The following is a 23579-nucleotide window of genomic DNA, read 5'->3' on the forward strand; positions in this document are numbered from 1 at the left end:
CTCCCAGGTCCTCCAGGTCTTACTAGATCTACAGGGCTCAGGATGTGGTATTTTCTCCGGCAAATGACCATGCAGATGGAGAGCAGCAGATGGGAGGGTACCACGTTGCCAGTGGGAAGAGAAGCCTAACAGTTTGAATGGCTGCCCTGATGTGCCATCAATCAGCCTTGTGAGTCTGAGCAAGGGTAGGCTGGAACCCTGAGAATCAAATGATGATCTGACTCTGGGCTTGTGCTCTAGTCTCATTCTTGCACTCCAGCCCCCGATGTAAATTATATGTAAATGCACATGCTTTAGGAAACTGGAAAGCCCAGAGCAAACCCAAGGTGATGTTTCAAGTGTCAGGCTAAACCACTCCTTATAAGGTGGTATTTCAATGGAGGCAACAGGCAAATAAGTTGCACGTGTGTGTGTGCACATGTGTGTATCTGTGCTCATGGGTGTGGACACTGTGGGTGCACAGGCATGTGTGTGTGTGGGCATGCACAAGTGTGTTGGGGGTATATTCTATTATAGAATCTTCTAATTCAGATGCTGCCATTCTTGGCTTACCACTATGTGGATAGAGCTTCAACATGGTGACAGAAATATACAGAAAACCCCCAAACATCAGCATGACTTATTTTGGTCTCTTTGAGTGAGCTGGTTAGTACTAATGTGTGGCCCACTGAAGGATTCTGTAGAGCCCTCATCTCCCTTTAAGCCCTTCCCACACTACATCTCCTGATATTACCACCACTATCAGCAATGGGCTAGTCTAACAAGGTGGGGATGTTTTCACTGCCTGGTCCCAGAGAAAGGATGCAGAGTGCCACTGAGAGCCTCAGAAAAGCCCCCCAGAGCTGCAGATCCTGCTCAGTGATGTCCTAAGGTTTGACACTGGACAGAGAAACCATTAAAGGATGGGGAAGTTTAGGGTCCTTTTTGGTGCATGTAAGGGAGGATGGGCCATCAAGCATGGCTGCCAGGGGACCAAAAAAGACCCCAAAGAAGGTGGTCCATGGGAGAGACAGGGTTTAGAAAATGTGCAGCCATGCCCAGAAACGAGAGGACACACACCCAGGGTTATTTTCACTTACTCCTTCCTACTTTGTCCCAGACAATCGCTTTCCATCCTTAAACTCATTCTCGCTCTCTGGGTGTCACTTTTGTTGTGACCTTTGCCAACTCTTCACCTCCTCCCCCTCCCACTCTCTACCCCCATGGTATCCGGTGCCCAACTCAGTTATAGCATTTCTTTAGCTCATTCAGAAACAGGTACGAGTATCTACTACATGCCCGGTGCGGAGATGAGCAGATACAAAGGTGAACAAGACACCGTCCTTTGCCCTCTGACTGCTCACCATCTAATAGAGAGACAGACGAATAAAAACAGCTGAATGCAGTGTGAACAGTGTTTGATGGAGCTGAGTGGAGAAGTCCAAATCAGCCTTGGGATTCAGGGAAGGGAACTTGAACTTACTCTTGAAAGGTGATGGCACCTAGCCATTCTGAGGATGGAGCGTATTGCCTGGCAGAGGCAAGAGCGTGTTCCAGGGTCCAGACAGCGCAAACAGCAGGATTCATCTGGGGAATGGAACTGGAGGACTGGTGGAATTTGGGGAATGGCTGGAGTTTATTGTAAAGAAGTGGATGGGGATCAAATCAACAAAATATGGCCCCTGAGATTAATCCTGAAAGGCACAGGCAGGACTTCCCTGGCGGTCCAATGGTCAGGAATCTGCCTGCCAATGAAGGGGGCACAGGTTTGATCCCTGGTCTGGGAAGATTCCACATGCCACTGGGCAACTGAGCCCATGTGCAACAACTACTGAGCCCACAGTCTAGAAGCTTCAAGTCGCAACTAATGAAGCCCACACGCCCTCGAGCCTACACTCTGCAACAAGAGAAGCCACTGCAGTGAGAAGCCCTCGAACCTCAACTAGAGAGCAACCCCTGCTTGTTGCAACTAGAGAAAGCCTGTGTACAGCAGCAAACAACCCAGCAATGCCCCAAATTAATTATTTATTTTTAAAAAACCACAAGCAGCCAATGGGTAATGTCAAACTGGGGGAGTGGGGAGTTCAGATGGATAGCTTGGTGATTTTCTTGATGCGGGTCCAAGCCAAGTAAGAGGTGTTTAAAATAACTTATGCCAAAGATACAAATTGACTAAATTAAAGAAATGGCAACAGGGCACACACTTGAGAACTAGAATTGACCAGACTTCCTCACTGATTGGATGTGGGTAAGAAGGGAAAAGACGACGACTGACGGATTTCCAATTTGTGGCTGAGAATGCAGTGAGTGGTAGGACCAGTCTCTGAGATGGGAAAGATAGGAAAAGGGGAAAAGTGGCCTGTGAAGACGGTGAGTCTGATGACTAGCTCGGGGACACCCAAGTAGAGTTGTTCAGATCTGCTGCTCAGGAAGAAGGCCGTCTGGGGAAACAGGTGTGAGAGTTCTTATTATTCTAACAGTGGTCAGTAAGCCCTGGGTTCGTGCCCAGAGAGACTGTCTAGATCGAGAAGTGTAGAGACTGATGAGAACTAGCGATGTGATTCTAATCCCTTCACATGTAATGAGCAATGTTCTCTTATGACAATCCCATGAGATCATATTCTTTTTACTCCTAGCACAAAGCTCAGAACACAGAAGACTCTCACTACATGTGGCTTTCCTTCCTCATAAGACACTTGGTTGACATCACTGTCTTCAGACAAAGTTCTATAATTTCACTTCTCTCTGCAGGTTGAAACATCATGTGGGTTAAAGATCATTAAGGGTGCACGTAGGAGCCCCAGTTGTTTTCTGAAACGGCCTTTTTTCATGGCTAAGAATCATTTTTGAGTTCTTCAGTTTGTGCCCAAAATAAGACAAGAAATGATGTAATTAATAATTCCACCAAGTTGAGTTTACATTGTGTTCAGATGACTATAATAACTGTTGATAGGATTTTGGATGGAAATTTTAACTTCTGACCTTCCTGTCTTGTTATGCTTCAAAGTTATAGGATAAAGGGAGCTTCAGATATGGTAATAAGAACCATTATCATCACTCTGTCCTTGAATGAATTAACTGGAAGTGTCATTTGGAGAGTTGTCAACATGAGAATTCAGGAGAGTGGCATTTATCCTGTCGGTCTAGTCTGTACCTTGCACCCATAGCTAAGATAAAGAATGTTTCTAGTCTTAGGGAAGAACTGAATCAAACGGCCATGGAAATTCGTCATGTTCCCACAGTCAGAAATGCTGGCTACTCTCGCCTCCTGGGGCTCCTGTGCGGGCGTGCTCAGTCACTTCAGTCGTGTCCAACTCCCTGCGACCCCCTGGACTGTAACCCAGCAAGCTCCTCTCTCCATGAAATTCTCCAGGCAAGAATACTGGAGTGGGTTGCCATTCCCTTCTGCAGGGGATCTTCCCAACCCAGGGATCAAACCTGCATCTCCTGCATTGCATTTACTTCCTGAGCCATCAGGGAAGCTGCATCTCCTACCTATTCCCTTCTGTCACGAGTGGCTTCTCTGGGTGAGTGGTGGAGACCAGGGGAATGGCGACATCATGGGCTGCGTCCCCTTCTCCTTCGTGCAGCAGTGGCAGAGCGTCTTCTTCAGCTGAGTCCGCTGACTTCTTCCTACTCCTGTGATGCAACCCTCCATCAATCAGGTTCCCAAAATTACCTGTAGAGCCAGTAGCAAGGGGAGAAGGGCCAGATGTCAATAAGCAGAATTAGGCTGCTTGGCAGAAAGGATCCGAGCTTATGTCTTCCCAGGGCAGAGTAATAAGCTCTCAGTATGAAGGCAGGATGATGGTCAGATCAAAGAAATAACATTAGCAAAGATACGAAGCCATCATCAGGTACCATCTTAACATCTTTTTTTTTTTTTTTGTAAAAATGACTTAAGTTACAGATTAACTGGATTCCTTCTCCATTTTTTTCTGCTCCAAAATTTCCCAAATGTAAATCAAGACTTTCTCTGATGGCATGCTCTTTCTTGGGGTGGTTTTCCCAGGTGCACATCAGTCCAGGAAGACTGCTGGGAGTTACAACAATAGCATCTATTATATGCATAGCATGTCATGTGCATTGATTCATTAAACTCTTGCCATAGCTTTATAAGGAATTATCACTATTTCCATTTTATAGATGAAGAAAGCAAGACCAAGAGAAATTAAGTGATCCTAGGGTCAGGGAACCAGGATTAGTTGTCCAAGTCTGTCTGGATGCAAACTATACTCTCAATCTTTTTATTTTAACTTATTTTTAATTGGAAGATAATTGCTTTACAATATTGGGTTAGTTTCTGCCATACGTCAACAAGAATCAGCCATTTTTATTTATATTTTTTTTAATTAAAACTATGAAAACAAATCTATCCCTTACATATTGACTCTAGAGGGGACAAGGAGTGATTCATTTCTTCCTGAAGTGCAAACCTCCAACAGAATGCTACCACCTGCATGTAAGGCATTGATTCATTCATTTAAGAAAGAGGTATAAAGTTCACGCCATGTGCCAGGCACTGTGCTTGTCTGCACTTACCAATAGAAACTTCAAAGCTAATGGGTTTATCTCCGATCCTCCGGTCTATCATGGTAGCTTCGAAAAATGCTCCAAAGAGTAAAAATTCCTCATGTTTTTCTGGTACAATCTATAGAAAGAAAAAAAAATACATTAGACGGCCCTGGATCTTTTTATAGTAGGAGGAAACTGAATCAGTGAGGCCAACCTGGTCCAGGATGATTTATAGAAACCTGAGTCTTGGTGGCAGCCTGATACGGTACATCACTTCCACTCTAATCAGACTGGCAGGAACCAGGACCTACATACTGCAAATACCAGTTCAGCCATTCGCAGTGATGTAGTTTCAACCTTACAATCAAATCTTTCATTTTACAGGTAAGCTGGGTATATGTATCTTGTTAAGAGAGTGATGGTTCCAGAAACCAGGTGACACATCGCATTTCTGAGTGAGGAGGCTGAATGAGCTGGCGCTTTCATTCTGTGCTTTACTGGCTGTACCCTTGGATTTACTGAGCCCAACGGAAAGAGCAGTAAGGTTCATTGAAGGAAATACAGCAGCTGTAGTTTCAGAGGCTAAGAGCCCCATTCAATCAAGAGCTCTTAACTCTGTCTCTTTCTCTCTCTCTTTTTTTCCGGCCATGAGGGATCTTGGTCCCCTCAATCAGGGATCGAAGCCAGGTGTCCTGCGTTGGGAGCACAGAGTCGTGAGCACTGGACGGCCAGGGCAGTCCCCTCCTCTCTTTCTGAGACTCTTCCTTCACACACAAGCCCCTTGTGCTGCTGGCATCAGCAGGAAATGTTGCTATTGACCAGAAAGTGTGGGACAGGGTGGGGCCAGGTGCTGACTCTTAGTCACAGCACGTGCCGCTCCCGCCTGCCGCCACTGCGTCCCTTGGCTGCAAGCCAGCCCCTTATCATGCCTTCCTGAGGCCAAGTTTACTCTCTGGGAGGAGGTTAGAAATCACTCAGAGACCCGAAGGGAAGGAGGTCATGGAGCCTGGAAGAGGGACCGCAGTTTCCAAGGCCAGGTGACCCCCTCTTTAAATCCCAACTCTGCTGCTTCCTAGCTGTAGACTGGGTAAGCCGTGTCCGCTATCCAGGTGCCATGTTCCTTGTCTGTGAAATGAGCATCACAGCAGGACCTACATGGGGAAGGAATGAGATCATCCATGTGCAGTACCTAGGATAAAGCCTACACACGCCAATGCCATAAGCGGAGTCACCGCAAGTATTTCAACAGGTTATAATTCATGTCTTAATCCCATCCACCCTTCAAAGTCCAACCCAAATGCCTCTTCTTCTGGAAGCCTCCCTTGATGCCCTGAGCTAGAAAAACAATGGTGGCAGTGTTTACAGAACTCTCATTGTGTGTCAGACATGGAGAGAGTAGCATGGAAACATACACACTGCCAAGTGTAAAATAGATAGCCAGTGGGAATTTGCTGTATGACACGGGGAGCTCAGCTGGTGCTCTTGACAACCTGGAGGGGTGGGATGGAGTGGGAAGTGGGGGAAGGCTCAAGAGGAAGGGGACACATGTATACCTGTGGCCGATTCATGTTGATGTATGGCAGAGACCAACACAACATTGTAAAGCAATTCTCTTTCACTCAAAATTTCTGGATCACTATGCTGTACAACTGAAAATAATGTGGTATTGTAAATCAACTATACCTCAACAAATTTTTTCACTTTAAGTAAATAAACAAAAATTTAAAAAAAAAGAATTTGATCTGTATTATCTCATGTAATCCTTGTAACTATCCTACGAGAGGGATCTTTCTATTCTCTCCATTTAAAGGTGAGAAACTGTAGTTTCATGAAAGAGTAAGATATCTGTTCATAGTTACTCAACATGACTAATAGTAATTGAGCACCTACTATGTGCCAGGCTCTTTTGTAATAAGCACTTTGTTGTATTAATTCATTAAACCATCATTATAAGCCTATGAAGTAGAGGTTATTATTGGAAATAAACCCAAGGAGCTTAAATCACTTGCCCAAAGACTCAAACAGATACTTGTCCGGAGACTGGATGGTAACCGCTGCACCATACTGCCACATCTTAAACCCAACTGTCTTATTTGGGAGCCCAATATTTTAATCCTTACACTGCACTCACCCCAGGAGATAATATGACTTCATCTTTACCTGCTTAAGGCACTTTATCACATTCTACTTCCTATACATTTATTTTGTAGGTCTTATCTCCCCTTCTATACCATAAATTTCATGCGGTCAGGCTCTATTTTTATTCCTAACAATGCTGAGGACTTAAAAATGAACACAGGGCAGGAATAGAGATGCGGATATAGAGAACGGACTTCTGGACACGGGAGGAGGATGGGACAAAGTGAGCGAGTAGTACTAGTATATATATATATATACTACCATGTGAAAAATAGCTAGCAAGCAAGAAGCAGGGGGCTCAGCTCCGCGCTCTGTGATGACCTAGAGGGATGGGATGGGCAAGAATGGGAGGGAGGTTCAAGAAGGAGGAGATATATGTATCCTTACAGCTGATTCACAGCGTTGTACAGCAGAAACTAACACAACATTGTAAAGCAATTATATACCAAGAAAAAATAAAAATTAATTTAAAAAAAATGAACACAAAGGTTTGACAGAAGGGAGATAAGCTTTGATGGTGATGCTGACGATGAGTTTAAAAAGCCAGCATTATAGGACCTCATTTGTCCAGATTCACAATGAGAGCAAGGCTGCAGCAAGGGAGGTTAGAGCTGGGGGAACCTGGAGAGCTAAACAAGATGATGCTACAAAAAATAGATATTATCATGTTAGTAAGGGCAAACTCTGAACTGTTGGGGCTCTGGGGAAGGTAGAAGCTCTAGTGTGGTAGTTTTAAATTATGTCCACAAATTCTTGGAAAATCCTCCCCTTAAAAGGTGAAGCCTCATTCATTCCCCAACCCTGTTTCAATGTGGACTGGACACATGGCTCATTACTAACAATTAGAATGTGGCATAAATGTCTGTGTGATTTCCATGGATTTGGGCAAAAGAGACATTGCAGTCTCTGCCTTGCTCTCTTTTGGATCATCCACTCTGGCAGAAGCCAGATTTATTAAATCCCAGCAGTAAAATTAAGTGGCTTTTCCGAAGCTAAGTTGACCTACATACTAAAAATCCTTCTGTGTGTTCTAGTCTCTAGCAGGAATGGACAGGTCTGGGAGACCAGCCACCCCATCCCTTCCCCATCTGAAATTAGAGTCTGGCTGACCTGAGAAACACCCTCCCAGAGTCAGAATCAAGCTCTAATCTACCCAACAAAAATGCCTTCGTTTGCAGTGACAAGGTACTATTGCTGAACTTTAAAACTGAGAGCTTAGCCGTGGTTTATGTTTCCCTTGGAGTCCCAGATCTCTCACCCCTAACACAGAACTGGGCCAGAAGATGCTACTCTGCTGTTTGCCGAGTCACAAGCAATGACAGCCGTTCCCTCCAGCGGTGACTTCCCCACAGGCGTGGGGCAGGGGAGCAGGTGTCTCGGTTTCTTGTGTCCCTGCTTGTCACCCACACTTCCTCCTCTTCATCCCTCATCCCACATTATCTCAGCCAGAATGCATGCTGAGCTAACAAAGCTAAACACAATCAGGCCCCAGACAGAGTTCAGTCCGTCACCCGGCCACCCACTCCCAACAGCTCCTCCAGCGTGCTCTAATTTTATTTTACTTTGGTGTCCATGGGAATCTGTGTTTGGGGGGGATGCAGACGGAATGCAACATGAGCAGATGGCTATGATGTGAGCAGGAAAAGGCAGAGGATCAGCCTCGAAATCCAGGGCTGAGCCAACACACATTTTGCACGGGGCGCAACACCTCTGTGGGTCTCTGGGGGCCCATGGCAGATGCTGTCTCTGCCCTGGGCTCAGGGCACAGTCTCAGTGGAACAGCGCTCAGACCTACCTCTGGGGGCACGTCAAAAGGCTCCACCTCGGCCTCTGTTGAGTTGGTTTTGTCTGAAGCCTGCTGGGCTTTGCCATCATCAGCTTTGTCACCCTTGTCTTTACTTGCGCCTTTGGAAGATTTGGCATCTTTGTCCTTCGGAGACAACTTGAGCTCCTTGAGCGCCTTGGAGAATTTAGACTCCTGTGCCCCTCCCGAGAGGATCTCCACAGCAATCTCCACCAAGATCCTGCCCCGGAATGACACGCCTTCTCCGAAGCCTTCATTCAGTTCCTGGTAGTCATCCATCAGACTGTGGTTCCTGGGTGAGCCATACAGGTTAATCCAGGCAGGTCCAAACGTGGGCAGGAAGCCTAGAAAGAGCCCAAGCTTTAGTTGCCAGGTTATGCTTTCAAGCTGGTTACTGCTTGATGAGAGTTGTACACATTTGTTTAGAAATGTATAAAGAAAAGACAAGAGAACATATTTACAGATATCCCATCATGGGGAGTTCCTTGGTGCCTTAGTGGTTAGGATTCTGGACTCCAGCCGCACTGGCTTTCTCTTCCAGTTCCTTCTGCCTCCAAGCTCCTTTCCAACGCCATATGCTCTCTCCTCTGCCCAGAACCCTCCTCTCTCTGCCTGATTCCTCTCCATGCCACAGCAGCCTGGCCCAGGTTCAATCCCTGGTTGGGAAACTGAGATCCTGCAAGCCATGAGGCTCGGTCAAAAAACAAAACAAAACAGAACATCCCGCACTTCCCTGGTGGTACAGTTGATAGGAATCCACCTTGCAATGCAGGGGGCACTGGTTCGATCCCTGGCCTGGGAAGATTCCACATGCCACAGAACAGATAAGCCCATGCACCACAGCTATTGAGCCCGTGTGCTACAGCTACTGAAGACAACGTGCCTACAGCCTGTGCTCAGCGACAAGGGAAGCCGCTGCAATGAGAAGCCCATGCGCTGCAACTACAGAATAGCCCCTGTTCTCCAAAACGAGAGAAAAGCCCGCGCGTGGTAACCAAAATTAGAATAAAATTAAAGAAAGAAAGAACATGCCATCACAATTGGCATTCTGCTATGTTTCTTTCTAGTCTTTCTTCCATGCATATGTTTAGGCTTGTCCATAATTTCAGCAAGACTATGCTGACATGCATTTTCATTCATCATACTTTTATGGACTCCTAACATGTGCCAGGCATCATTTTAGAGACGAAACGTAAAGCCCAGTGGAGATTAAATCAGATACAAACATGAAACAAATATTCACATTACAAATGCTATGAAGGAGCTATATCTTGTGCTGCAAGGACAAAGAGCAGGCTGCTGTGGCGTGGAGAGGAATCAGGCAGAGAGAGGAGGGTTCTGGGCAGAGGAGAGAGCATATGGCGTTGGAAAGGAGCTTGGAGGCAGAAGGAACTGGAAGAGAAAGCCAGTGTGGCTGGAGTCCAGAAAGGGAGTGGGTGAGAAGAGTGTGGAGAAGTGAGTGGGTCTGTCTTTATCCTAGAGATTATGGACTATTCTAGAGGAGTTTGAGGAAAGACGTGACCTACCCAGATGCGTGTTTTTAAATTCACTCTGATTGCTATGTGAAGGGTTATAAGAATGGATGTGAGCGCACTGGTTCGAGGACTCCTTCATCATTAAAATTCAAGACATGGATAGCTTGGACCAGGGTGATGGTAGTGGAGATGGAGAGAAGTAAATGTTCTGAAATGTGCTCTAAACGTAGAACTGAAAAGACCTGGTGATCTTAACTTACTCTTAGCATAAGTTGCTTCCTTTCTTGATCCATAGCATCTGGGAAAATGTAAGTGTCCGTGCAAACATCTCTTTGGCAACAAAATGTTCCTTTTGTTTTCTCTTCTGCAGCATGTAAGATCTTCATTCCTGGACCAGGGATCGAACCTGGGACCCCTGCAGCGGAAGCTCAGAGTCTTAATCACTGGACCGCCAGGGAAATCCCTAGAATGTTCCATTTTGACTGGCAGTACAGGATGGTGGCCCTGAGCTTGACTTCCTGGGTTCAGATCTCAAGTCTCAGCTCTGCCAATTTCAAGCTGTGTGACCTTGGAGAAGTCTTTTAACTTTCTGATGCCTCAGTATCCTCAACTATAAAATGGGGCTTCCCTGGTGGCTCAGAGGTTAAAGCATCTGCCTGCAATGCAGGAGACCTGGGTTCGATCCCTGGGTCGGGAAGATCCCCTGGAGGAGGGCATGGCAACCCACTCTAGTATTCTTGCCTGGAGAATCCCATAGACAGAGGAGCCTGGTGGGCTACAGTCCATGGGGTCGCAAAGAGTCGGACATGACTGAGCGAGCGATTTAACTTAATAGTACCTATCTCAGGATTATCTCTTGGGATAATCTAATCTATCAGGATTAAAAGAGATAATATTAAGTGTTTCACTGAAGTCTTTAGGAAATGCTCTAAAATATTAGCTGTTACTCTTAATAAGTGCATGTGTGCTAAATCTCTTCAGTCATGTCCAACTTTTTGTGGCCGTATGGACTATAGCCCTCCAGGCTCCTCTGTCCAAGGGATTTTCCAGGCAAGAACACTGGAGTGGGTTGCCAAAACCTCCTCCAGGAGATCTTCCTGACCTTGGAATCAATATGTATCATAATTTGCTTAACAGTTCTTGTTGATGAAAAGTTGCCATATGCTTTATTGTTATCAATAATTTTAATACCTGAAAGCTTCCTCTCTCCATCCCCTCACCCACTGCCCCACTCTTCCATGGACTAGATTCTATCCTGCCTTTGAATAAATTCCAAGAAGTAGTGATATTGTGTTAAAAGAGGTAGGAAGATTCTACAACCCATGATATCTGCTTTTTACTATTGCTATATTTATTATTGCTATACATCTTCCCGAACCCAACAAAGTGATTCCGAAAAGTTGTGCATAAAACATTTCTATGTCTTGTTGAGAAATCCTATAGATGGGCAGAATGTGCTTTCTACATAAAGCAATCTAGGGCAAACATTTCCACAACATGGAAAGTTAAAAGGTATATATTTATTAAGGCCTTTCTATGATGACACTCTTGTGCATGGCACAAAAATGTGTAAAACTTGTTCTCTGCATAAGCCAAGCCTTTTACAGCATAATGTGTATACACACACATATACACAAATACATACATTAATTAACACAAATTTGTAGTGCAGAGAAAGATTCTCTTGAGATTTAAATAAAGGGAAGGTGGGTTGGGATATTTAGAGAATTATCAGCTATTAATTTAGATTTTGCTAATAGAGTAAGTCCCCTACATATGAACATGTAAGTTGCAAGCTTTCAAAAAGTTGCAAATGTGTGCCAACCCTTGTATGCCAGCTGTTGTACTGTACTACTGTACTTTTCAAGGCACTGTACTGTAAGATTAAAAATGTTTTATTTTTTGTGTTTTTTTTTAATGTATGTATGAGGTGTATAAAAAGTATTATCAACCTATTATAGTACAGTACTGTATAGTTGATTGTGTTAGCTGGGTACTTAGGCTAACTTTTTGGACTCACCAACAAATTGGACTTATGAACACACACTTGGAATGGAACTCATTTATATGTAGGGGAATTACTGTGAAGAGCTTTATCCAGGATGAAAACTCTTTGGACTGACTCAATGAATTAGCTGGGACTCTCCATTCTTGCCCTGGCTCTCTGCAGTCAGCTCATGCTCTTGAGTTTCCATCAGTAGTTGAGGGAACCATTTTTTTTGAACCATTTAAACACAGTAAAACCATTCTAAGCTTGTGAGCCATACATAGATACATGGTAGTTCAGATGTGGTCCATGGACCACAGTTTGCCAACCTCTGGTCCAATCTAATCTTCATTTTCCAGTTAGGAAGCATAAAGCCCAGAGAAAGGGAGCGACTTCCTCAAGAACACACAGCAGTGTTCCTGGAAGACCTGGGACAGGGAACAAGGCTCATGGTTCCTAGAGTCTGGCTCTGTCCACTACCCTAAACCAACCAAGTCACAGACCACGCAGAGATGGTAAGTGCCTAACACATCGCCTGCTCCTCTGATGAGGAGGAGCTCTAAATGAACCATTTTGAGACCCTACCTTGAAGTCAGACGTGTGAGGCCTTACCTTTATCTCCATCCTGTTCGTTGGAGATTTTCTTCAAGTCAATGAAGTGGGTTGCCAGCACTATATCATTCATGCTGCCTTCATCCCACACCTGGATTTTTACCCTCCGACACAACGGAGGGAACATTTCCTTGAAGACCACCTGTTCATGCCACACGGGATCGGCACAGTTCTTCTGCACCGTGGTTCGCCCCTAAACACAAAGCCAGGAGGCTGTGAACCACTGAAGGAAATGAAAGAGGCCTTTGACCAACTAAAGAAAACTCCTCACACCAGCTGGAAGTATAAAGTAAGTTGCCAAATTAATGAACCTGTTTCCACGAGGCACCCATGAAAATCAGTTACATCCCATGAATATAACCAGTGTCCTGCTCTGTGCCAGACGCTGTGCTGGGCATCTGGGACAAAAGGAGGGTTGTCAAATGTCCTCCTCCAGAAAGTTCTCATCATCACACTGGGTTGAGGCGAAACTGATAACTGTGTTATGAAGGTGTTCCATGCATTTCCGAGAAGACAGCAGATACAATTAGACCCTGAGTTCGTGTCTTATAAAAGTAGGACCGGGGATTTCCCTGGTGGTCCAGTGGCTAAGACTCCATGCTCCTGATACAGGGAATCAGGGTTCGATCCCCGGTCAGGGAACTAGATCCTACATACTGCAACTAAAAGACCCTGTGTGCCACAATGAAGATGAAAGATCTCACGTGCCTCAGTGAAGACCCAGCACAACCAAATAAAGAAATATCTTTTAAAATTAAGACCTGGTACAAATCCCTTCCCCAGTCTAGACCTCAGTTTCCTCATCATACAATGGAGGTGATATCCTATATGGGGGTTATATACATCCTATATTTGCCAATGGGACCCAAGACAAAAGTAGTCCAAGGTTCACCCTGCCAAAGGGAGGAGTTGGGTAGAGACACATGTGTTGGCTGAAGCTTCTGAGTCCAACTAATCAGGATTAAGCTCTGACCATGTGCCCAGGCCCTGACACTTCCAGTGGCTCTTGAGCAGGGAACAGCTGGACACGAGGATGTCCAGGCTTACATACGATAAGGACAAGCTGGGTAGATTGTGGAGCAGATTGAAAGGGAGGTGGTAATTCTCTGAGACTGGGGAACGGCTAATAGCTCAGAGAAGTAGACAGAGGTGAGGAAGGAGGCCTGCCTGCCTGGGTCCTGAATGGTGGTTCCCCTCGCCAGTTTTTCTCCATGAACCTTCCAAGAAGGTGAAGGTGAGAGGAAGTAGATGACTCTCCTCTACTTTCCCGCTACATGCAAGGCCTTTTGGCGACAAGCTTTCTCTCCCCAGGCATGTCTTAACTTCAATTTTAATGTAATGTTCTTTACCCAGCAATGTCCTGGGGTAAAGAGCAGAATTCCGGCCCCAGGTCTGCCAGGATAGGGACAACGGACACTCACCGTCTGCCCAGCAAAGGAGACCTCCACAAAGGGATCCACGAGGTCCTTACTGTCACCCACAAATGCTTTGGTGACATTCGCCATGATGCTGGAGTTCACCTTGGGCAGCCCTTCAGCTTTGTAGAGTCTCACGTAGAACCTGGCCCAGGGCCTCTCTGACGGAAACCCTTGAGGGATCAAGAGGTTCCTTGCGGGGGACAAAAATGAAACATAAAACAGCTGTTTCACTTGAAAAAATAGAAAGAAAAGGTAGAGGCAATTTGGAGGCAAGAAAGGAGCAACCTGATACAGGAGAAAAGATCAGGATGCATCGCTAAAATGAGTTTTCTTCCTGGTGTGAATGACAGTGCAGGGTATGAAGAGAATGAGCGCAGTAAACCCATTCAGGTCCCAGAATTGCAGAATACACACTTAAAAGAGGTGCATTAAATCTTTCCATTTCATAAGTCAGTGGCTGAAATTATTCTCCCTTCAAAGAAAATCAGCTCAATTCAGATCCATAGGATAAGCTTGGGAATAGCTTATCTATTGTGGGTTAATATAGGAAGACAGGCTGTTCTTGTTCTAGAAGCTGCCCTCCCAAAGCATAGTGGTGCCTTTGGTAGGACACCTCATGGCGCCCCTGACAGAGCAGAGTCTCGGGGGGACAGCCTCTTTAACTTGGCAGCCCTCAGGAACCCGTGAGGAAAGGGAGAGGGGAAAGACACGGAAATGGGGACATGTCATTTCTCTTGCGTGGTCCTCCGCGGGCCTGTCTCACTTTTCTATTTGCTCCTCGGCATCGGAGCTTTTGGGGTTGGGCTTTAAGACATCTCCTTTTCCAGTCACGCTGATGTCACACTTCAGGTACCCCTTCGTGCCAGTCCTGATGTCGCCAGGATCCGTGAGCAGGGCCCACTTGTCACAGAACTGATGACCTGCAAGACATCCCGACAGCTCAGACACCCTGCACGGGTGCACCCAGATGCTCCACCCACTTCCTTCCAACACAAACCTCCCCACCTCCGCTCCCCAGGAGGGGCTCGCTCATCACAGCTGATTCCACGTCTCATGCTGCCCATCTCTCCTCCTGCCCCTCCTCTCCTCTCTCCCCAACCACTTCTCTGTCTTTATCCCCAACCTGCCACAGGGATTTGGGAAGCCTTTAACCAAGTGGAAAATGCCTGGACTAGAGTCTAGCTTTGACCGGAGAGAAGGACATGAATGCAGTGTAGAAGCCATGCCTGAGGGACTTCCCTGGCGGTCCAGTGGTTAAGACTCTGTGCTTCCACTGCAGGGACCACTGGTTGGGAAACCAGGATCCCATATGCTGCACGGTGTAGCCAAGAGAGAAGCCACACATAATTTCACAGGCCGCAAATGCCACTCATGGATCTTTTTGCTTGGCCTACACAGTGAGCCCAAACTTCAAAAGCTCTCACAAAAATCTAGACTTTAAGCTTATCTTAAAGAAAAAAAAAAAAAAACAAACCTGTTAGATCCGGCAATACATAGTCCACATTGCCACACGGTGGCAGGTAGGAAAGGAGCTGAGTAGATGCTATTCCTTCCATACGCATTACGTGCCCCCAGCCTCCACTTCCCCCAGCCTCCCTCATTTCCCATTGCCTTAAATCAGTCCACTGCACTCAGTGAGGCCCACTGCCTGGCCCCCTGGGGTCATGTGAGTTGGAATCACTGCTGAAGAGAAAGAACCTTTGATTATAAGATCTATGTTAGCTGTTGGTTTGTTACTGATTAACTCTGACCTTGGACAATCTGCTTAGCACCTCTGAAAAATCAGGGATAATAGTAATAATTATTGCAACCCCATGTGTGACTTATCATAGTCATTGTTTTGTGCTGGGTCCCATGAAGTGCTTATACATATATGCTTCTGTGTATATTCACTTACATGTACATCTACTTAATCTTCCAACGACTCTATGGAGGAGGTGCTATCATATCCCAGTTTTTACAAATAAAGAAACTGTAGCACAGAGAAGTCAAGTTATTAACCCAAGGTTGCACAGCTAAGAAAGAGCAGAGCAGAATTTGAAGCCAGGCAAAGCTGGCCCCAGCGTCCACATTCTTAACTTCCACACTTCCTTCCCGCGTCTCACAGCAATAAATTGGACAGACTTTGGGAAAATACTTTTAAAAACTGCTCAGAAGTATCCCTGGGTTGGGAAGATCCCCTGGAGGAGGGCATGGCAACCCACTCCAGTATTCTTGCCTGGAGAATCTCCACAGACAGAGGAGCCTGGCAGGCGACAGTCTATGGGGTTGCAAAGAGTCGGACACGACTGAGCGACTAAGCACACAGCATATGGACATATAAGACAGCTTTATCATTAGATTGAAAACTTGGAAGAAGAGATCCAAGAGTTATACACAGTTATACCACTTTGCTTATCTGATGCTCAATGTATTGAATGAAAGGTTAAGTGGATAAAGGGATAAATGAATTGACTCCTAGGTGTCAGAAGAGAAGAAGAGCAAGAGAGACTGGGAGGCAATACTTTCTCACCAGGTTGGTTGTACACGGTCCCCAGGTCCACTTTGAAAGAGCCGATCAGTACACTTCCTATCAGCTTGTGGTGAAAGACCTGGGAGAGATGGAGCAGTGAGTCTGGCAACATTAGATATTTCTTTGAGGCTAAATCTGTGTAAAGGGCTCATGACAAATCCATCAAAGAGGATTCTAGGCCTTGAACCTTGTCTGGCCTTCACTCTTATCTGGGGCACACTGACATTTGGTTATGGAACCTCAGGGATGGCTGTAAGCGTGGCCAAAGAATCACAGCTGTACCTCACCCTCTAGCAGGATTTTAGCTAACTGTCCTTTGAGGGACACCCATCAAATCTCACCACCTAAAAGGTGTTTATTTTTCGTTTGTTTGTAGCCAAAATGAACTCTAGAGTAGCCCAATATTCAAACCTATCTCTGCGTTTAGAAACTCTACCCAATTTTTTTTTTTTTTTTGGCTTTGTCATGGGGTCTTAGCTGTGGCATGCAGGATCTTTCTTGTACCATGAGGGATCTTCCGTTGTAGCACATGGGCTCTCTAGTTGTGGCACCTAGGCTCAGTAATTGCAGCACTCAGACTTAGTAGCTCCACAGCATATGGGATCTTAGTTCCCTGACCAGGTTTTGAACCTATGTCCCCTGTATTGCAAGGTAGATTCTTAACCACTGGGCCACCAGGGAAGTCCCAATTCTACCCATCTTTAAATGCCTAGAGCAAACGCTGCCTCCTTCAAGCAGCCCTCCCCGATCCTTCACAACTGAACATGTTCCCTTTCTCTCCTAAAATCCCGCAATGCTTTGCTCACAACTTTCCCACCTCTACTGTCTTGAGAAGTTTTGGACATGCACAGTAGGCAGCACAAAAGAGGCTGTCATCCTCAATATTTTGTCTGATAAGTCAGTAGACTGCTGGCTGTTTACAACGGAACATTTTCCATTCTAAATGCAATTAAGATAAAAAAGTTCTACAGGAAGCTGGCAGAGCTGGGCCTGGGTCCAGAAGCCATAAAACTCCTGAAGAATCAGGACTAGTTTAAACTTTAGCCCAGAAAAGAGAAAACTGAGGGTGTGGATGAAGGGCAGTAGTAACTCAGGTGTCTTCCACTCTTGAAAATACTGCCATCTAAAAGCAGGTATAGGATCCCTTTGCAGTTCTCAAGCTGCAGGAAGAGAGATTTCAGCTTACTGTAAGGATAATTTTTATAACAGAACTCTCCAGCAATGGGATGGGCCTCTCTAGAAGTAGTGACCTTCCCATCACTGGATATAATCAATCAAGTAGTGCCCAAGAACCCCTTTGTCATATGTCATGGAAGCGGTGGAGAAGGGTTTCTGTACTGGCTGGAAGTTGGACTACATGGCCTCTGAGCTTCCTTCTAACCATAAAATTCTATGAGATCCTTGATTCAAGGACAGTTTTCTACCTTCTTCTTCCAAGTTAGAGAAACAGAGATAGGCAATACCAGCTTTGATCCTCTGCTAAAAATCCACTTGCCCCACAGAGAGTCATGACCCTTCTCTATGATGCTGCATAAAACCTAGCTATTAACTGTTCCTCTGAACTCTAGACAGTCCCCTCAGAGCCTGCAATAAAGCTGATCCCACAAACAGGTGGTTGTCTGAGTGATGCAATGAGACAACATCTGGGCAATGTCCCAGGTCCTGAAATATCTTCTCACCACCTGTCAGCATGCCTGAAATTCACATGTGAAGACTGTTTGGCACCTCGTGACTTCTCACTCTTCAAGAGTCACATTCTTCAAGTACCCCCAAGCAAGATTCCATTATTACCTAAATCTTCATGCAGAACTTATGTATAATATAATATAATATAGATTGAATGGGTGAAGAAGATAAGCAAGGAAGTCTTCAAGACTTCCCAAAGCCTAGAATCTCTTCCACCTCCATCACCACCAACGATATACTTACTGAGATTTTGATGATCTTGTCAAAAAGATGTAATTGGGGCCCAATGAAGTCGAAGACAAAGTACTGTAAAACATAAAGTTCATTCTGCATGTAAGAACTTTCATGTAAGAACTCTATTCTTCAATACTTCTAGTTCTGCATTGTTCTAATGAATTGCTGCAAGGTTCCCAATGGCATAACTCTATCATCAATTAATTGACTTATTTAATTTGTTTCATTTGTTTTCACTGAAACTTGTTTAATTTGTTTTCTTTTTTGTTCAAATAGGAAAAAAAACCCACCAATTATATCTTTTCACAACCTATATGTAAGCTTTCCTCTAAAATGGACATGAGAATTGGAATTATTGGATCATAGCTTGTGTGCATGTAAATTTTTAGTAGCTAGCAAAATTTTTTTCCCAAAGGAGCTAAAGCATTTTACATTCCCATTGGCAGCATATGAAAATAGCCATTTCTCCATTCCCTTGCTAACCCTTGAATTGTCTGTTTTCTTATATATTCATTTTTATTGCTTATATATAATGATGACTGAAAATATATCTCATTGTGGTTTTAATTTAGAGTAAACTTGATTAAAATTTCATTTTCTTGGGATTTTTCAGCTTCAAACATCCTTGTGAAACTCCCAAGACTGACCAGGAAAATAATAAAAAGAAATTACGGGGAAGGAAGATTTCTAATTTGAAAAAAGTGATTGAATTTTAGAGTTGAAGAAAATATATAGACTAGTCTCCATATTCTACATATAAAGATTGAAGATGAAAAAATTTAAAAGACACGCCTGGAGTCATACAGCTAGTTATTGCTGAACCAGGGACCAAAGTTGAGTTCTCCTAAAGTTATCATAAAAGGAATTCAAGTGCTAGATGTTTCACCATCGGAATTTTGTCAGGTTCCTAAAGTGAGGTAGGATGTTCCTCGTGTAGAAAGCTGGAGTAGTGCTTTGTTACAGACTGTGTGTTTTAAGGAAAGAAGGTGGTAGCTGAGTCAGAACTAGGAAGTTGTTTCATGGATTGTTTGGTATTTGAGCTGCAAGACGGGGGAATGACACAAAGACCTTAGAGATGAACAGGACAGCAGTGGGGAAGGGAGAAGTGATCACTAACAGCTCGCTTTTAAAGGCAGAACAGAAAAGCCAAACATGGAAGAAAAACCAAAGATGTCATCATATACTAGAATAAGAAACCTTCAAAATGGCAGTCCTGCAATATCAATCAAAAGCTATATTAAAGTTATATTACGTTCAGTGTCTCCTGTTTAAGAGGACAGGAAGCTATGTATAACATTTCAGGAAACTTTTCACATTTATGTTCAAACTTTTGAAGAGTTTTGGCATTCAGAAAATCTTTTCTGCAAAACTCATTTACATGAAGTTCTTCATTCTCTGGTATATGAGATGCTGTGGGTTCCTTTGGACCAGTAAATTAGTTCTAACATTTATTGCCTTCCACTGAGTTTCACATGTTTCAGACTCAACTGTCTCACATAGGGTCCCTGGACCTCTGAAGCCACACACATTTTTCTAGCTGGGAAAGATTCCCCAGCCTCTACTAACTGATTCCTTCAACATCTGATGAACTTTAGGCTCGAAAATTAGAGTCCAAATCTGTAACAAAGATTTTTAATTCAACTTTTATGTTTTCCCTTGATTTCCCAAAGATTATGTTTAGCCCAATGCAATGTCACTTAGATGCAAGACTAGTTTGCATATGTAGCTCAGTCGGTAAAGAATCTGCCTGCAGTGCAGGAGATCTGGGTTCGATCCCTGGGTTGGGAAGATCCCCTGGAGAAGGAAATGGCAACCCACTCCAGTATCCTTGCCTGGAAAATCTCATAGACACAGGAGCCTGGTGGGCTGCAGTCCATGGGGTCGCAAAGAGTCAGGCACGACTGAGCGACTAACACTAACACTAACACTCATTAACGACTCTGTAGAGCTTTGCAGCTTTAAAGCACTTCCACACATGTTATTTCATATCGCATTCACACGGAAAGATGTTATGGAGGTGGAGAGAAGAACAGGAAGAACACTGCCACTTTAACTCATGGTAAAAGGCGCTAAGGCAGGAATGATAAAGAGGAAAGGAGTTAGCAGCTCAAATGTTCTGGAGGTGGGGAGTAAAACAGGCAGGAGACACTGCCACTTTAACTAATAGTTAAAAGCCCTAAGGCAGGAGTGATAAAGAGGAAAGGAGTTAGTCAACAGCTCAAATGGGATTTGGGAATTTTCTGTTGATTTTATTATGCATACTCCCCCTGACTTCCTTTTCAATTTCCACTCTCATTAAAAAATTAATTAAGAGTTGACTGCACTTTTTAACAATTCATGGTGTTGAAGTGTCTGGGAGGAACAAGCACTCTTGCACACAGTTGGAATGTAAATCATTACCTCTTTGGAGGGCAATGTGGTGATATCAAATTTTAAATGCTTATACTCTTCACCCCAATTATGCCATTTAAATATCATTATAAGTAGTATCCAAAGGCTGAAAAAAAATTTTAACATCCATCAATGAGGGACTGGCTGGTTTAGTAAATTATAATAAGTCTATGCAATGGAAAACTCTACAGCAAGGAAGGGAAAGCAAGGTTGAACTAGATGTCTTGATACAGAATAATCTCTAGGATACATCATTTTGTGAAAAGGCCAAGGTCCAGGACAGTGTGTGTAGAATGCTACCATTTGTCTACAATATTCGTTCACTTGGAATATTTCTGGAAAGATATACACCTGGAATATTTCTGGAAAGATACACAAATGCCTGGAGAGAAAGTCTGCCTCCAGGGAGGAGGACTTAGAGATCAAAGATCAGGGGAAACACATATACTGTATATATTTTCTCATAAACCATTTTATATTTTTCGCATCTTTGACAGTTTTTTAAAACTGTGTAATCTTTTTATTTAGAAATGAGAAATTAGTGTGTATAAACTTAGAAGATCTATGTCTCTCTTTGATGTTTTCCTTTACAATTTTTATGCTGCTTAGAAAAATACCACTGCTTTACTTTCCAAATCAGTATGACTATGTCAAAATTAATAATTAAATTTTCAGTGTTTCTGCTCTGCAACTGAATGTTTATCTTCTTACTGCTGCTGCTGCTAAGTCGCTTCAGTCGTGTCAAACTCTGTGCGACTCCATAGACGGCAGCCCACCAGGCTCCGCCGTCCCTGGGATTCTCCAGGTTCCCCTGTCCCTGGGATTCTCCAGGCAAGAACACTGGAGTGGGTTGCCATTTCCTTCTCCAATGCATGAAAGTGAAAAGTGAAAGTGAAGTTGCTCCAGTCTTGTCTAACTCTTTGCAACCCCATGGACTGCAGCCTACCAGGCTCTTCCATCCATGGGATTTTCCAGGCAAGAGTACTGGAGTGGGGTGCCATTGCCTTCATACTCAGAACTTACGATGGATGAAGATGAGTTTATAAGAAATTGGTACAACCAATATGGAAAACAGTATGAAGGTTCCTCAAAAAATTAAAAACAGAACTACCATAGGATCCAGCCATTCTACTTCTGAGTGTTTATCTGAATCAAACACAAATTCAAAAGGATATGTGCCTCCCTATGTTCAGTACTATTTATAATAGCCAAGATATGGAAGAAACTTTGCCCATCAACAGATGAATGGATAAAGAAGATGCGATATATATACACGATGGAATATTTCTCAACCATAAAAAAACAACAGTGAAATATTGCCATTTGCGACAGCATGGACAGACCTGGAGGGTAACATTCTGAGTGAAATAAATCAGACAGAGAAAGATAAATACCAGATGATTTCACTTACATGTGGAATCTAAAAAAACAAAACAAATGAGCTAATGTAACTGAACAGAAACAGACTCATGGATACAGAGAACAAATTGATGGTTGCTAGAGGGGAGGGGTGTTGAGGGGATGAGCGAAAGGGAGCAAGAGGTGTGAACTACCAGTTATAAAGTAAATAAGTCATGGAGATGTAAATTAGAGCACAGAAAATATAGTCAAGAGTTTTATAATAACTTTGTGTGGTGGCAGATGGTAACCAGATTTACCACGGTGATCATTTCATAATGTATTAAAAAAAACTGCATTACTAAGTTGTACATCTAAGACTAACATAATATTGTAAGTCAGTTATACTCTAATAAATATTTTTTAAGTAACAAGAAAATGGGTCTATTTAAAACAGCAATGAATTTAAAATCAGGGGGAATTTGTTGCCTCGACTGTCCAGTGTCTGTTAAGTTTTGTTCGTAAGGAGGCTCAGCGAGCTTGCCTTGGGCTTAGATGAGGGATGGGAAGCAGTCAGGAGGAGCACAGATTTTCTGTTTGGCCGAAGAATGCTGCCATATGGTGAAGAGCATGTTGGTGGAGAGGAAGCTGGTGACCCATGACTTACTTCGTTGTAAAATGGGCTGTTGGTTCCTTCCTTCACTGTGCTTTGCTTCTTCTCATCCCCGACCTCGATGATCACAACCGGATCTATGTTCTCACCCACCAGCTGGCGGGCCTCCGTGATGGTTATGGCAATCTACAACACAAAGCAGCGCGCGCACACTCTGGGCCTGGCTGCTCAGTCACACAGGAAGAGCTGGGGGAGGGCTTCCCTGGTGACTCGGTGGTAAAGAATCCGCCTGCCGATGCAGGAGACACAGCTTCGATCCCTGGTCTGGGGAGATTCCTGCCGAGGAGCAACTAAGCCCACGCACCGCAACTACTGAGCCTTGCTCTAGAGCCTGGGAGCCACCGCTACTGAAGCCCATGGGACGCAAGCACTGAAGCCCTTACACCCTAGAGCCCGTGCTCCACAACAGGAGAAGTCGCTGCAATGAAAGGCTCATGCACCTCGCCTGGAGAGTAGCCCCCGCTCACTGCAGCTAGAGAACAGCCTGTACAGCAGCGAAGACCTAGCACAGCCAACACTGAATGAATAAATAAAACTATTTTAAAAAAAATAAGGAGGGCTGGCGGAGGCTGGGTAGGAAGGACTCATCACTTACTTGGTAATTTTGGGATCTGACCTCCCCATCGTGGATCTTAGTCAACAGTTTTGATCTATTGAAATAAAGTTTAACACATATGTTTCATTAAGTAAAAACCTACCTGTGGAATCTAGAAAAATGAATCTATTTCCAGGGCAGGAATAGAGATGTAGATGTAGAGAATGGACGGATTGACTGACCAACTTCACTTTCTTTAGAATTACCTGGTGGCTCAGACG

The 23579-nt window shown here is 44.2% G+C and overlaps 1 protein-coding gene across 2 annotated transcripts in view; it reads right to left on the reverse strand.

Annotated features, from left to right (window-relative positions):
* Nucleotides 1-23579, reverse strand: part of FER1L6 (fer-1 like family member 6) — a 173116-nt gene that overhangs the window by 100752 nt on the left and 48785 nt on the right. For both annotated transcript variants that reach the window (XR_011258974.1, XM_069599920.1), the window contains exons 4-13: nucleotides 23359-23413; nucleotides 22758-22889; nucleotides 18371-18433; nucleotides 16442-16520; nucleotides 14693-14849; nucleotides 13933-14119; nucleotides 12512-12704; nucleotides 8429-8781; nucleotides 4522-4630; nucleotides 3475-3658 (exon numbers count right to left, since the gene is read on the reverse strand). Coding sequence is in view for 1 of the 2 variants with exons in the window: in XM_069599920.1 (XP_069456021.1) it covers nucleotides 3475-3658; nucleotides 4522-4630; nucleotides 8429-8781; nucleotides 12512-12704; nucleotides 13933-14119; nucleotides 14693-14849; nucleotides 16442-16520; nucleotides 18371-18433; nucleotides 22758-22889; nucleotides 23359-23413 (1512 nt within the window). In the remaining variant the exon portion in view is untranslated. The remainder of the gene's footprint in view (nucleotides 1-3474; nucleotides 3659-4521; nucleotides 4631-8428; nucleotides 8782-12511; nucleotides 12705-13932; nucleotides 14120-14692; nucleotides 14850-16441; nucleotides 16521-18370; nucleotides 18434-22757; nucleotides 22890-23358; nucleotides 23414-23579) is intronic.

The sequence above is a fragment of the Ovis canadensis genome, chromosome 9 (assembly GCF_042477335.2).
Source record: "Ovis canadensis isolate MfBH-ARS-UI-01 breed Bighorn chromosome 9, ARS-UI_OviCan_v2, whole genome shotgun sequence".
NCBI classification, from domain to species: Eukaryota; Metazoa; Chordata; class Mammalia; order Artiodactyla; family Bovidae; genus Ovis; species Ovis canadensis.